At 41.1% G+C, this 16630-nt stretch overlaps 1 protein-coding gene across 1 annotated transcript in view; it reads right to left on the bottom strand.

The window, feature by feature from the left end:
- BCL2 (BCL2 apoptosis regulator) overlaps positions 1 to 11771 on the bottom strand; it is a 172665-nt gene extending 160894 nt beyond the window's left edge. Inside the window, exons 1-2 of the mRNA XM_060774718.2 lie at positions 10764 to 11771; positions 8995 to 9881 (exon numbers count right to left, since the gene is read on the bottom strand). Coding sequence (XP_060630701.2) covers positions 8995 to 9540 — 546 coding nt within the window. The 5' untranslated portion in view covers positions 9541 to 9881; positions 10764 to 11771. The remainder of the gene's footprint in view (positions 1 to 8994; positions 9882 to 10763) is intronic.
- Between the last annotated feature and the right edge of the window lie 4859 nt (positions 11772 to 16630).

Here is a 16630-nt window from a genome sequence, read left to right as displayed (position 1 = left end):
ATTATATCATCAGAATGCACACCATCAAACAGAGACTGGAATGTCCTGCAGAACTCTCATTTATTTATTTTTTCAATATGAGAAAACCCAGATTGGTATGGGGTATGATCTGAGAGAATATTAATAACCTCATGGAGGCTGCATGTTGTCTTTTGGGAAGCTGTATTGAAAGTTAGTACTCAAAATGATACTATATAGTAGAATAAGCCCTTTGCTGTTTTCCATTAGAATTCTAGTTCAATGAGAGGAAACTTCACTCCTCTGATTCAACTGTTACGTCAATAAATAGAGAAGGAGGAATAACTCATGGTTCAAGTACTGCCCTGTGCTGCAATTCATGCCCTGTTGTTGGCACTGAAGCCACAGCAAGGTAGGAAGCTTGTTTTGTATAACTGCCCAGGCACTTGTACCATCCAGATGGTTTTTAATGTAACCAGAAAGGAACCATTTCAATCACTAAGGAGGAATGGGGAAAGTACAGTAACTACTTTTAAAGCAATTAGTACCATAATTATTTTAAATTAACTTTACAAACTCTGGAGAGTGGTTGAGAGGTAGGATACAGCCACCACTCTTGACTGAACACTAAAGAAGGCCCCCCATCTTATTACTAGCAAACTTCGAGAAACAGCACTTGAAGCAGAAGTGGTCGAAATAGATAATGTAGATAATGTAGTTGTACAGTTGCAGAAGTGTGCACTGTCTGGGGCAACCTGCTGAAGTCATTTCATTCTATCTATATGGACCTGTATTGGATGAGTGTCAGATGCAGTAATATAGCATGGTGATGAACTTAAACCATGATCCTGATGACCAGCATAACTAAGTTAGTGGAAGTGGCTATGGCAGCATATGGGTTTTTTCAGCATCAGAAATGAAATGGTTGTGGGCATCAAAGTGAAGGCATATGTGGTCCCTGAGAAGTAAGCAGAGCAGCTTACTTCTCTATCCCAACTTGAACTTCAGAAAGTTCCTTATGATGGCATAATGGAGTATTGCTCCAAAGGATCTGTCAGGGGTGATTTGAATGCAATATTCCTGCTTCTTGGCAGGGGGTTGGACTGGATGGCCCATGAGGTCTCTTCCAACTCTTTGATTCTATGATTCTATGATTCTATGAAGTCACCAAGAGAACTCTAAGCAGACATGCCAAGTAATGTCCCTGCCAATTAGTGCTGATAATACTATTCTAGATCAGGGACAGAGAATCCGTTGCCCTGTAGATGTTTTTGACAACTGCTATATTACTTTCTAACAGAGCCGATAGTGAGACATGGTGGAAGTTGCAATCTCAAATAATAATTAATAATGTAATAAACTTTATTTTTAACCCGCCCTCTCTCCCCGGAGGGACTCAGGGCAGCTTCCAAAAAGAAAAAAATGGCAAACATTCAATGCCAGACACAAAAAAGTAAAGCAATTAAATGGTGTGCATTCTGGTGTGCAATCCTTTTTTAAAGGAGAAGAGAGAAGGGGCTATTTTAATTTCTTTAGGGAGGAAGTTCCAGAGGGAATGAGCGACCACGGAGAAGGCTCCCTTTCTCGTTCCACCAGCCATGCTTGAGACGAGGGTGGGACCGAGAGGAGGGCCCCCTCCAATGATCGCAGTGTCCTGGTGGGTTTACAGGCAGGGATGTGGTTTGTCAAATAGTCTGAGCCCGAACTCAGACTTTTTGCATTCAGAGTTTTGCATTCACCATCTTTGGCTTCAACCAGGCCTGCACAACCTGTGGTTCTCCAGATGTTTGGGCCACCAACTCCCATAAGCCCTACCTAGGTTGTGCAATGGTGAGGAATTCTGGGAACTGAAGTCCAAAACACCTGGAGGGCCACAAGTTGTTCAGGCCTGGCTTAAACAAAGCATTTCCAAGTTGGTGTAAGTGAACTTCCTATATTCTTATATAAATTATAAAGAAATGTACTAGTATTACTTAGGTTGATTTTGATTTTGCTTATGATTGCGGATGTGGATGGCAGCACCTACAATCATTTAAACGGATTTCATTCTAAGATTGATCAAAATTAGTAATTTGCTTGGGAAGAAGGGAACCAAACCTTGCTCATAGGTTCTGAACTTGTTCAAAAATGTTTTGGATGTTAATGATTGTGGTTGTTGTGCGCCTTCAAACTATTTCCAACTTAGGGTGACCCTAAGGTAACCCTATCATAAATATAAATACAAAATTTGGTCAGAATTGGTTCTTTGATGTACATTTCAGGAGGGAGGGGAGATACGTAAATCTGAATCCCTCTAAATAGATACTAAAGCATTTGTTTTAGATAACAGACAACGTTGGGTGACTCTGTGATCAAGCATTTATAATACTGAAAACCCCCACCACCTTACATATGATATGAAAAATACAGGACATGAACTGCCATGAAAAGAAATATGTGCTCATTGCCAATACACTCAACTCTCTGATCATAGTTATGGTATTTATTACTGTTCAGTTGCAGATTTCCAGAACCAGCATTTTCTGCATGGATATAATTGAATCATAGGGGGAAAAAACACCTCTATTTTTCAGTTTGAGGGAGAAAAAAAGATGTATAACAACTTTGGTCACAGCTCCCAAACATCAAAAGGAAAAGTTTGCTACTCAAGCTTAATATCTGGCAGTTAAATGAGGGGTGAAAATCTTGGCTCAACTAGAATTAGTAGATATCATGTGCCTGCTTCCCTAGCTTCATACTCTTTAGCCAATGGTCAAGGGAAAAATGAGATACAGCCTCTGCTCCTTTCTTCATATTATAGAATTTTCTATCTGAATATAATAAATGAATGCTTTGAGGTGTAAGTGGCATCAAACTGGGAACGAATGTTCTGTAAGAGCATGCATACAGCCTTCTTACTGCAAAAAAAGTACCTTCCAATGAGAGAGCTTTACTGTCTTGCCAAATAAATCTATTCAAACCCACTATTAGCCATGTGCTTTTCAAGAACTGGAGTACATTCAGCATACGTTTGCAATCTCTTTCTCTCTCACACACACAGAAAGAGAGACAGAGAGAGAGAAAGAGAGAGACTTCAGAAAGAAAACCTCAGCTTCTGTTTTGTGCCAGTGTTGAAGTCTCACAGCTCTAGCTACTCCCGACGCAGTTCCCCTTTATTTATACCACTGTGTGGGAGCTTAAAGTTCATCTTACAAATTTAACATTCCATGGATCTCATCCAATGCCATCTGAGAGCTGAAAAAAGTCCCCATCAAGTTCAATAAACAGCCTGTGTGGAAAAGGTGCAATCAGATAACCTCACTAAACCTTTAAACTTCATGCACTCTGTGCCTAAAACAAATTCCAAACATATCACATAACAAAGACATCTCTATTTTCTTCCATCGCTAAAATACTTTCAACTGTGTTGCAAGACTGCTGAACTTCAGGTAGAAAAACTGAATTATGAGTTTACTGACAAGATACAGGCAGAAACAAACTAAAAAAAATCACAGCATGTGTGTTTGTGCATCTTTTTCTGTTTGGGTTGTTCTATGTGAAAGGAGAGATTATCTAGTTACAATCCAGAAGGGAAAAAGAAAAGAAGGAGAAATGCTGATGTTAACGGCTCTAATTTCTGGAGGGTTTCTGGTATTCTGTGACCACTGACATTTTAGGAGAGTGGAACTGCGTCAGTGACTAGAAAGCACAACAGAAAGTTGGAGAGCAGATCAGGCAATCAGTCAACTGGAACAAAGGAGAACTACAGTTTAGTTACAGCAGAATAAAAGCGTGTAAAAACAGGCCAAACATAAAGTCAGCAGATCAGTGCATGACTCCAGAAGGCATTTTTTCCACCAGAGAGCCTTCTCCTTCCTTCCCTCCCTCCCTATTTCCAAAGAACACACATCTTCAGGGAGGAAAGAAATCAAATTCCTTATAAAATGCATGTATGTTAAAAGTCTCGTTCTATTTGCTTAGAATAAGCCAAAACATGCATAACTCACTTGGTCAAGTTACAGAGTTCAGGAAATGATATTATATGTCAGTGCACTAGATTGACAGTATTGTCTAAAGAGCAATAAACCTTTATCTCTCTAATAGCTGTTATCTATATAGATTTTTAAAAAAGATCTCACTGGGTATTAACCAGAAGTAAAGGGTGAAGAGATTTCATAAGAGTGTCAGGCCAGGCTAAATTGACAGTTTAGTCTTACCTACTGTAGACTCTTGTAGTTTGGCCACTTCATCTATTCCATATCTCCTTCATCATATAAACCCAGAAATCCTTGAGTCTAGAGAGTTACATGTATAATCAAGCTACAAGATTCTGGGCTATATCAGAGTGAAGTGTGTAAATACTTATAGTACCAGAGCCACTTTGCTGTAATGGTTAGAAGGTAGATTGGATGAATTCCTCAAGTACCATTTCATTCATGAAACTAATTTATTTATTTATTTATTTATTTGGGGTTCTTGTACCCCGCCCTTCTCACCCCGAAGGGGACCCAGGGCGGCTTACAGCTGCAAGGCGCACTTAGACGCCTGCTACACAAACAATCATCACAAAAAATATAACAGTACAAATTCCCACAATTCAACATTATCCAATAAAATCAGTAAGATGATAAAATCAGTAAAAACAATACAAACCTGGAACTTCCTCCTACCCATCAGTGTACAATTAACTCAAAGATCTGTTTTGGTTCCATTTCGACAATCCTGCCGATCTCACACATCTGATTGTCTTATTTGGTTGTCATTGTCTAATTGCCTGGTTGCCCAAAGGCCTGGTTCCACAGCCATGTCTTCACCCTCCTCCTGAAGGAGAGGAGGGTTGGTGCTGTTCTGATTTCCCCCGGGAGTGAATTCCACAGGTGGGGGGCCACCACTGAGAAGGCTCTGCTTCTCGTCCCCACCAGCCTCACTTGTGAGAGTGGTGGGGTCGAGAGCAGGGCCTCCCCAGATGATCTCAAACTCCGAGGTGGGACATAGAGGGAGATACGTTCGGACAGATACACTGGACCAGAACCGTATAGGGTTTTGTAGGTTAAGACCAGCACCTTGAATTGTGATGGCTTAGGGCTGAGCTTTGCAGGATAGTTATGATGATCGTAGGGAAAGAGGAGCACAAAATATGCCACACTGGAGAAAGGATGGAATATAAATGCAACTTTAAAGAAATGAACACAACCATGTTAGCTGTGATATTCTTGATGTCGCAGCAAAAAAGGTAACATTATCAAGCTCTAAGCCTGGCCATTAGAATCATAGAGTTGGAAGAGATCTCATGGGCTATCTAGTCCAACCCCCTGCCAAGAAGCAGGAAATTCGCATTCAAAGCACCCCTGAAAGATGGTTATCCAGCCTCTGTTTAAAAGCCTCCAAAGAAGGAGCCTCCACCACACTCAGGGTCAGAGAGTTCCACTGCTGAAAAGCTCTCACAGTTAGGAAGTTTTCCCTAATGTTTATGTGGAATCTCCTTTCCTGTAGTTTGAAGCCATTGTTCCATGTCCTAGTCTCCAGGGCAGCAGAAACTCATTTTCATAGCACAGGGAAATGGGAAAATAAATTTTGATTTGTGCAATGTTCTGATCATTTTAGGGTGGCTAAAACAATCAAAGGTCTGAAGAACAAGCCCAATGTGGAGCGGCTTAAAGAGTTGGGCATGTTTCGCCTGCAGAAGAGAAGGCTGAGAGGAGACATCATGAGGGCCATGTATAAACATGTAAGGGGAAGTCATAGGAAAAACAGAGCAGGCTTGTTTCTCTGTCTTCTACCTGAATCAAAACTGAATAAGGGGTTGCAATTAAAATGGAGATTAAATGGAAATCATAAGTTTTTCTCCTTCCATCACTATTCCAGATAGCCATTTTCCAGAGGTGCTGGGAGTTATATAAGAAATTAAAATCAATTCACAGGATAAGGAAACATTTACTGGAATCAGTGGAATGTAAATGTTAAGGTTTCCCAAAGATGGCTAAATGGCCTATACTATGTTTCTACAGTGGTTATTTAATGTCCTGCTTTAAAATACTATAATATTTCAAATATTTTGCATCCTCTTGCGCCACTCAGAAATCAAGTCATGTGTTTCTCCTTCCTCTGTCTAGGAAATAAAAGTTGGGGTTTTTTTGGGGGGGGGGATAAAAATAAAACCAGCTCTTGCTGAGAAAAGACTTTTGAAAGATCCGTTTTTGGCATGCTCAGTTCAGGCATTCTTGATACGTTTAGTTCATCGGATACTTCTTTTTCTGAAATACATGGCCCTTGCCTTGCACAATGGGAAGCTGAAGGTTTGACGATAACAGCTCAGTTCAGAAGTGCATGTATATCACTTGATCAATATGGATCTTTGGTGACTGGCAGTTAGATGTGTGAACTTGAAGAGAAATGTATTGCAATGGATATGAAGAGTCAGGAAGGTCCTACATGCAGCCACATGAGCAGGTCAACTTTTGATATTGCAATGATGAACAAGGTGGAACCCAGCCCTGGGACTTCCAAGAAATTTTAAGCATCATGATCCATAGCATCATGTTGATGACCAAAGAGTGGGAACATCACCCATAGCATCATGTTGATGATGAAATAGTGGGAACATCACCCATAGCATCATGTTGATGATCAAAGAGTGGAAACATCATCCATAGCATCAGGTTAATGCCAGTTGTCACATATCACTCACTTTGAGTAGCCATTATTCTTCATAATGTTGAGATATTAAGCTTCTAGATCTTTACAGCTCATGTCCTGAAGCTAAATATTTGCATCAATCTTTCCTGACTACAGATACATGTAAGATCCCATTAAAAGCTGAAAAGCTGTACTGGAGCGACATCTATTTTGTCCTAAGCTCTGCTGGAGCTGCCAGTATTGTTAATAGTCTACTACTTATATAAACAAAGGTGGCACATATATTATCAACAAAGGTTTGAAGAGCAGGTGCTGGGCTGGTCCAGAAGAAAATGTGAAAGGATTTATTTTTTTCCCTCGGGACAAAAGTCACAACACACTAAACAGAGTTGACTAAACAAAAGGTGTCATTGGAACAATTGTAGTCTATATTCTCTCTGTTTTTAAGTGATCAAAGAGATTTTTTTCTAATGATAACAGCAAGCATTCTCAGATCTTAAAGATTCTCAACAACACAGAATGGAGATATAATATTTAAAACACACATTCTTAAGAAAATCCCTAGTTTTGACAAAAGGATGGGGTGTCATAACCCAAGTAAGACCACTTTTATACAGCACAAAATACACTCACTTTTCTCCCCTTGTCTCCCATGTTTCTAGATTTATTTTTACCATTTTTTATCATGGAGACAGACAGTCAGAAACACACACACTGAGCAAAGCAAATCATAGAAGTTGAGAATTGCCGGATGAATACTAATCAGCAAGCGCAGTTGCTCCAGTTAATAAAGCAACAGTTATGTACACAGAGATGCTTCCTCAGGACAAAATAGGATTAAATTACATTTTAAAAGATAGGGGGAAAGGTAGCATGACTTATCTACAGTAATAACTATCCTTCCTAGAACACTTACATCTTCCCTTCTGTCATCGACTTCTCTATGGAAAACTCAACTTTTCTTAAAGCTAGATTTCTCTCTTATGTACACACACACACACACACACACACACAGAGTGTTACATACTTGACATCAACTTGAAGAAAACATATTCAGATTTTCAAAATAGGATTTGTCTCTTATTTTTCCATCCAAACAACTCTAAGAATCTTTAAATAAGATATTCTGGAAAAGAGTTTTTAAAACGTACATTGTTTTATTTACGGCTATGAGAATATTCAGTTCCTTTTTCTTTATGAAAACCATGCTCACCAGTACAACCATAGCCTGCTTCACAGGGTTGTGTTCTGCATATAGATAACAGAGTTATAATTTTACCCAAATGGCAAAAAAGAACATGGCAAACACTTAATTTATTTGATTTTTTTCTCATTTTTCTCCCAATCAGTAGAATAAGTATGCTAAAACAATGGAAGTGCCATGAAGTACATGTAGGTAAAGTAAAGGTAAGAGTTTCCCCTTGAAATTAAGTCTAGTCTTGTCCAACTCTAGGGGGTAGTGCTCATCTCCATTTCTAAGTCAAAGAGCTGGCATTGTCCTTAGACACCTCCAAGGTCATGTGGCCAGCATGACTTCATGGAGTGCCATTACCTTCCCGCCAAAGCGGTGCCTATTGATCTACTCACATCTGCATGTTTTCGAACTGCTAATTTGGCAGAAGCTGTGGCTAACAGCAGGAGCTTGCCCTGCTCCCCGGAGTCGAACCACTGACCTTTCAGCAGCTCAGTGGTTTAACCTACTGCACCATCTGGGGCTCCTTGAAGTACAATTACATGATATTATTAGATTATGGGACATACCATGCATAAAAGATTTCAGCCATGTGGAGTTTGATTTTTTTTTAGGATCACATAATAAAGAATCTATTAATTCAGATACTGATAATCTACTTTCTCCTTCTGCTTCTTCAGATTTGTCCAAAAGATAGTCCCCACGTGACATGGCTCAGACACAGCATCACAACTTTTCCTCTCATTTGTACTTTAACAGTGATCTCATTTTACCATCAAATTTCACACAACCCATGAATGACATTAGTGATTAATGCTTGATTGAAACAAGATTTTAACTTGACACCAGCTCAATGTAATCATCAAAAGACCAGACACATATACAGCAACAGCACAGCCTGAAATACTTCATTTTTGATGTCTTCCTTAATCTGGCAACATTCATCCAAAGTCCCTTGCATGTGAAATAGTTACGATACAACATTCACCCTCTTCCACAGGACCACTGGGAAGTGCGAACGTATAAGACGGGTGTTTAGTGTTAAGACATCAATATTAGGTGGCTGCTATCTATAATAACTTGTTCGGAATAAGCAAAACACCCTTGAAACAACTAAACAAGTGACACCACACTGGGAACCACTGGTCACGCAAGTCATTCATGACACCGGAATGGGCATTTCAGTGATGTATGACCTTGAAACAAAAAAAGACACAATGGCCACCTACCCAGCCTCCGTTCTCCTGGATCCAGTTGTGCAGGTACTGGTTCAGATACTCTGTCATCCACACAGCAATATTGTCCACAAGGGGGGACATCTCCCGGCTGACACTCTCCACGCACAACAGGCCACCAAATTCAAAGAATGCCACAATCCTCCCCCAGTTCACTCCGTCTTGAAAGAGCTCTTCCACCACGGCCACAAAACGACTTCTGGCAGTGCTGGGGGTCAAATGCAGCTGGCCAGACATTTGAGCAAAGTCCCTCCGATAGCGCCGGGAGAACTCGTCTCCGGCTTGGCGTAACGTTGTGTGGACAACCTGTGGCACCCGGTCCGGTTCTTCCTCGGGGGCATTGGTACTCACAGGAGCAGAATTGGGCAGCTCTGGAGAAAGAGATGCTGGCACAGTTGGAGCAGCAGGAGCAGCAGCAGCAGCAAGGTTTCCTCTGTCTCCACTGGCAACCCAGTCATATCCTTTCTGCGACAGCTTGTAATGGATGTACCTCAGCACGATTTCCCTGTTATCGTAACCTCTTATCCCAGGATGAGCCATGGTGGACAATAAGCGGTAGGATGAGGGTGGTGGAAAAAAAGACACAGAAGCAGATGAAATGTCCCCCACCGACCCAGAGGGGGGAAAAAAGCAGCCAGTAATAATAAGTGCCGGTGTTTATATATAATCCAGTTGTTTCACTCCATGCAGTTCCATTGGTTGAGGTGTGGGGGAGTCCTCGGGGTCTCAAAGGTATTTCCGCCTTCCCAGCGTTTCCTCTTCAGTTTGTGATCCACGATGGAAAGCAGATTTCAAAGGCAGCCAATACTGTATTCCACAGGTAATATTTATCATGAGAAGTCTGTTTTCAGAAGCCTTCCTTCCTTCGTGCAGAAATGCAACTAAAATAAGAAAAACAGACACTTATTTGACATCAGGTGCACTTTCCCCCTCCCTTCCTTCTGAGCTAGGACATGAATGAAGAGGATGGTGTACACACACGCACACACATGGTTTCCCCAAGAGAAAAACAAAACACCAAACCCTGCCATTCCAAATGATTTACTACGCTGAGCAACCTCCAATGCAAATGCATGCAAAGCACATTCAACTCAGGGCCCTTCCACACAGCCATACAACCCAGAATATCAAGGCAGAAAACCCCACAATATCTACTTTGAATTGGGTTTGAATTGAGTCCACACTGCCATATGATCCAATTCAATGTGGATTTGATACAGCTGTGTGGAAGGGGCCTTACATATCTCGGTGCCCTTCCACACAGCCCTATATCCCAGAATATCAAGGCAGAATAATCCCACAATATCTGCTTTGAACTGGGTTATCTTATAATTCAGTTCAATGTGGATTTGATACAGCTGTGTGGAAGGGGATTTACAAATCTCAGGGTCCTTCAACACAGCCATATAACCCAGACTATCAAGGCAGAAAATCCCACAATACCTGCTTTGAACTGGGTTATCTGAATCCACACTGGCACATAATCCAGTTCAATGCAGAATTGATACAGCTGTGTAGAAGGTGCCTTACATATCTCAGTGCCCTCCAAGACAGCCAAATAATCCAGAATATCAAGGCAGAAAAATTCCACACTATCTGCTTTGAACTGGGTTATCTGAGTCCACACTGCCAAATAATCCAGTTCAAAGTGGATTTGATACAGCTGTGTGGAAGAGGCCTCAAAGTCCCCAGTGGATTTTCCCCTCTTTTCTTTATAATAACATTAAGTTACTCAAAGTATCCCACCAATTTAAGATACTTACTTGGATGAGAAATATCATTTTCTGTGAAGTTTCCTTACTGGAAAATAGAACCGAAAAAACATCATGAGGGGAAAATGCAAAAGGGTCTTTTGGAGGAGTCCAAACCAGAAAAAGCAAAAGATGGAAAAGCAGCTTTCAACCTCTTTAGGACTGTTGGGATTTCCAAAAACGCTTCCAAGGCTCCTGTTTGAGTGACATTTCCAAGGAGATGTCAAAACTCAGAAAGCCGGCCTCCTAACTTTCAGGACAGGGAAGCCAAGCCGGCGGTGGGATGAACCACCAACAAGGCGAGAAGAAGCAGAAGCAGAAAGGAGCCAAAGGATCCGGGAAAGGCATAGTTCAAGGCAGGCTTTTTGAATGAGGGAGAGAGCTTCCCAGGGCAGCGTGGTGGTGCTGCGGGGTCTCCATTCAGCAGCTCAAGATCTCCCAGTCTGGACTGATTGAAAACTCTGGACTGCAGAACTCAAAAAGAAAGTAGTTGGAGGGTTCCCCTTCTTTGCCTTTTTAAATATCCCATAAGGCAAAGGAGGGGGAGAATGGGGCGGGTCTTGACTGCTTCCCTTCCCTCCTCCTGCTTTTTCCCCAATGCCCTTCACTACTATTACTACTACTACTACCCCTCCACTACCCCAATGCCCAGCGGCCTCCTGCTCCTCCTTTTCCTGTGCTGCTGGGGAGGCCGGTCGGTCCCCCCTCTCCCTCTGCCTCTCTCTCTCTCTGAATGTGGCTGCAGCCCGAGGGGGAGGAGACGGAGGAGGGGAGCGCCTTGCTTCTTAGCCCCACCTCACGGTTCATTCAAGAAAAAAAAGGGAGGGGAAGGGAAGGGAAGGGAAAGGAGGGAAGCCGCCGATTCCTTCCGTCAAAGGCGCCGCCGCCTCTGTCGCCCGTCCTCTTTCCCCCTCCCAGGCACTCATTGCAATTCACACACCCGCCATGGCTGCTGCGCCTTCCTTCTCTCTGCCTCGCTCTGCCCGGGTTTCTCCAGGGCCGGGCGCGAGGCTGGGTGGTCCGCCCTGGGAGGGAGGCAGAAAGGAGGGAAGGAGGGTCGCCCGGGCCAAAAAGGCGGCAAAGCGCGAAACCCCCCGCTCCATTCATTGGGTGGGTTGGCCCTGGGGAAGGGGAAAAGGGAGAGGGAGAAGTAAAGAAGAGGGCTAGATAGGAATCCAGAGAGAGAGAGAGGATAGATAGATAAATGATAGATAGATAGATAGATAGATAGATAGATCCGAAATAATAATAATAGGTAGGTAGGTAGGTAGGGAAGGGTGTTAGATATGTATCTGTGTATATAGAGAGGAATAAAGAAGTATGTTAGGTAGGGGATCCAGAGATAGACAGAGATAACTAAGAAATGGTGTTAGATATCTAATATAAATAAAGAAATGTACTAAATAGAGATCCAGAGAGAAAGAAAAGGTAGATAGATAGATAGGTATATAGCTAGAGAGAGAAATAAGGGTGTTAGATATGTATCTGTGTATATAGAGAGGAAGAAAGAAGGGTGTTAGATAGGAATCCAGAGATAGATAGAACTAAGAAATGGTTAGATATGTATCGTAACAGAAATAAAGAAGTGTACTAAATAGGGATCGAGAGAGAAAGAAAAGGTAGCTAGATAGATAAGTAGGTATATATCTACAGAGAGAAATAAGGAAGGGTGTTAGATATGTATCTGTGTATATAGAGAGGAAGAAAGAAGGGTGTTAGATAGGAATCCAGAGATAGATAGAACTAAGAAATGGTTAGATATGTATCGTAACAGAAATAAAGAAGTGTACTAAATAGGGATCGAGAGAGAAAGAAAAGATAGCTAGCTAGATAGGTAGGTATATATCTAGAGAGAGAAATAAGGAAGGGTGTTAGATATGTATCTGTGTATATAGAGAGGAAGAAAGAAGGGTGTTAGATAGGAATCCAGAGATAGATAGAACTAAGAAATGGTTAGATATGTATCGTAACAGAAATAAAGAAGTGTACTAAATAGGGATCGCGAGAGAAAGAAAAGGTAGCTAGATAGATAGGTAGGTATATATCTACAGAGAGAAATAAGGAAGGGTGTTAGATATGTATCTGTGTATATAGAGAGGAAGAAAGAAGGGTGTTAGATAGGAATCCAGAGATAGATAGAACTAAGAAATGGTTAGATATGTATCGTAACAGAAATAAAGAAGTGTACTAAATAGGGATCCAGAGAGAAAGAAAAGGTAGCTAGATAGATAGGTATATATCTAAAGAGAGAAATAAGGAAGGGCGTTAGATATGTATCTGTGTATATAGAGAGGAAGAAAGAAGTGTGTTAGATAGGAATCCAGAGACAGATAGATAGAGAGGACTAAGAAACAGTATTAGATATGTATCTAATAGAAATAAAGAAGTGTATTAGATAATGATCCAGAGAGAGATAAGAGGAAGAGAGAGAGAGCTCTAAGAAATGGTGTTGGATATATATCTAATAGAAATAAAGAATTGCACTATGTAGGGATTCAGAGAGAGAAAAGATAGGTAGGTAAGTAGGTAGATAGGTATATATTCAAAAGAGAGAGATAAGGGTGTTAGATATGTATCTGTGTATAAAGAGAGGAATAAAGAAGTGTTAGAAGGGATCCAGAGATAGATAGTTAGATAGAAAAAGAGTGAAATAAAAAACAGTGTTAGATATGTATCTAAAGGAAATAAAACAGTGTACTAGATAGGGATCCAGAGAGGGGGAAAAGGTAAATAGATAGAAGGATAGGTATATATCAAGGGAGAGAAATAAGGAAGGGTGTTAGATATGTATCTGTGTATATAGAGAGGAATAAAGAAGCGTGTTAGATGGGATCCAGAGATAGATAGTTAGACAGAAAGAGAGAGAAATAAGAAACTGTGTTAGATACGTATCTAACAGGAATAAAGAAGTGTACTGTATAGGGATCCAGAGAGAGAGAAAAGGTAGATAGATATCAAGAGAAAGAAATAAGAAATGGTGTTAGATATGTATCTTAACAGAAATAAAGACGTGTACTAGATAGGGATCCAGAGAGAGAGAGAAAGTAGATAGATATAAGGTATATTTCAAGGGAGAGAAATAAGGAAGGGTGTTAGATATGTATCTGTGTATATAGAGAGGAATAAAGAAGTGTGTTAGTTAGGGATCCAGAGACAAACAGATAGATAGAAAAATAAGAAATGGTGTTAGATATGTATCTAACAGAAATAAAGAAGTGTACTAAATAGGATCTAGAGAGAAAGAAAAGGTAGGTAGGTAGGTAGGTAGGTAGGTAGATAGATAGATAGATATCAAGAGAGAGAAATAAGGAATGGTGTTAGATATGTATCTGTGTATATAGAGAGGAATAAAGAAGTGTGTTAGATAGGGATCCAGAGAGAGAGAGAGAACTAAGAAACAGTGTTGAATATGTATCTAACAGAAATAAAGAAGTGTACCAAAAAGGGATCCAGAGAGAAAGAAAAGGTAGCTAGATAGATAGGTATATAACTAGAGAGAAAAACAAGGAAGGGTGTTAGATATGTATCTGTGTATATAGAGAGGAAGAAAGAAGTGTGTTAGATAGGAATCCAGAGATAGATAGATAGATACAGAGATAGATAGATAGAACTAAGAAAAAGTGTTAGATATGTATCTAATTGAAATAAAGAAATGCACTTGGTAGGGATCCAGAGAGAGAGAAAAGGTAGAGAGAGAGACAGAGAGAACTAAGAAATGGTGTTAGATATGTATCTAATAGAAATAAAGAAGTGCACTAGATAGGGATCCAGAGAGAGAGAAAAGGTAGATAGATAGGTAGATAGATAGATAGATAGATAGATATCAAAAGAGAGAAATAAGGGTGTTAGATATGTACCATATATAGAGAGGAATAAAGAAGTGTGTTAGGGATCCAGAGATAGATAGTTAGATAGAAAGAAAGAAAGAGAGAGAGAGAAATAAAAAACAGTGTTAGATATGTATCTAAAGGGAAATAAAACAGTGAACTAGATAAGTACCCAGAGAGAGAGAAAAGGTAGATAGATAGAAGGATAGGTATATATCAAGGGAGAGAAATAAGGAAGTGTGTTAGATATGTAGCTGTGTATATAGACAGGAATAAAGAAGTGTGTTAGATAGGGATCCAGAGATAGATAGATAGATAGATAGAGAACTAAGAAACGGTGTTAGATATGTATCTAATAGAAATAAAGAAGTGCACTAGATAGGGATCCAGAGAGAGATAAACGGTAGATGATAGATAGATAGATAGATAGATAGATAGATATCAAGAGAGAGAAATAAGAGTGTTAGATATATGTCTGTGTATATAGAGAGGAATAAAGAGGTATGCTAGATAGGGATTCAAAGGTAGGTAGGTAGATAGATAGATAGTAGGCCTGTCAGTTTTGTATCGTTAATTCGTTTTTCGTATTTTAATCGTTATTTTTTTTAAAAACGAAGCGATATCAAAACATATTTTCAAACCCGGAAGGGTTTGAAAATATCGAAACAGCAGCCCCATTTTTTTTACGAGCTTCAGCTCATCTCGTAAATGCAATGGCGGCTGCTGTGCTGACTTCAGTGCTGTGGTCATGTGCTGGTGCCTGGGAACCAATCAGGCGCTCCCAAGCACCCCAGCAGCACCGTGGCAGGAGCCGATTGGATGGTGCGCGCGCGCTCACCCGCGCTCACCTCCTCCTCCTCCTCCTACCAGCTGTGTTGCAGGAAGTGCTACGAGGAGGAGGAGGAGGAGGAGGAGGAGGGCGCAGGAGCCCGAGCCGGATGGCGCGCAGGGCTAACAGCAGGAGCGGAGGCCGGTTGTAAAGGTGAGCGGAGCGCGCGCGCGCGCCATCCGGCTCGGGCTCCTGCGTCCTCCTCCTCCTCCTCCTCGTAGCACTTCCTGCAACACAGCTGGGAGGAGGAGGAGGAGGAGGAGGGGGGCGCAGGAGCCCGAGCCGGATGGCGCGCGCGCGCGCTCCGCTCACCTTTACAACCGGCCTCCGCTCCTGCTGTTAGCCCCGCGCGCCATCCGGCTCGGGCTCCTGCGCCCCCCTCCTCCTCCTCCTCCTCCTCCTACCAGCTGTGTTGCAGGAAGTGCTACGAGGAGGAGGAGGAGGAGGAGGAGGAGGGGGGCGCAGGAGCCCGAGCCGGATGGCGCGCGGGGCCGATTGGATGGCGCGGGAGGCCGGTTGTGTGAGTTTACTTTTCAGGGCTGTATGTATGACCAATCCAGAAGCATTCTCTCCTGACATTTTGCCCACATCTATGGCAGGCATCCTCAGAGGTCTGTTGGAAACTAGGCCTGTTTGATCAAGAAAAAATTTCGATATTTAAAATACTAGGCAAATGGAGTTTAAAAAATGTTTTGTAAATATTTATGAAATTTACGAAATTTCGTAAATAACAAAACATTTTTTTGGAAAGTTTTGTAAATATTTTAAATATCGAAACAAAAAAACACCCCAATTAAGAATCGAATTTAGAAACAAATTTTTTCTTGATCAAACAGGCCTAATAGATAGAGAAATAAGAAACGGTGTTAGATATGTATCTAACAGAAATAAAGAAGTGTACTTGATAGGGATCCAGAGAGAGATAAAAGGTAGATAGATAGGTATATATCAAGAGAGAGAAATAAGAGTGTTAGATATATATCTGTGTATATTGAGAGGAATAAAGAAGTATGCTAGATAGGGATCCAGAGATAGAGAGAGAGAGAGAGAGAGAGAGAGAGAGAGAGAGAGAGAAATAAGAAACGGTGTTAGATATGTATCTTAAGGAAATAAAACAGTGTACTAGATAGGGATCCAGAGAGAGAGAAAAGGTAGATAGATCGGTATATATCAAGGCAGAGAAATAAGGAAGGATGTTAGATATGTATCTGTGAATATAGAGA

The sequence above is a fragment of the Anolis sagrei genome, chromosome 4 (assembly GCF_037176765.1).
Source record: "Anolis sagrei isolate rAnoSag1 chromosome 4, rAnoSag1.mat, whole genome shotgun sequence".
Taxonomy (NCBI): Eukaryota; Metazoa; Chordata; class Lepidosauria; order Squamata; family Dactyloidae; genus Anolis; species Anolis sagrei.
This window is presented reverse-complemented; position numbering and strand designations above follow the sequence as displayed.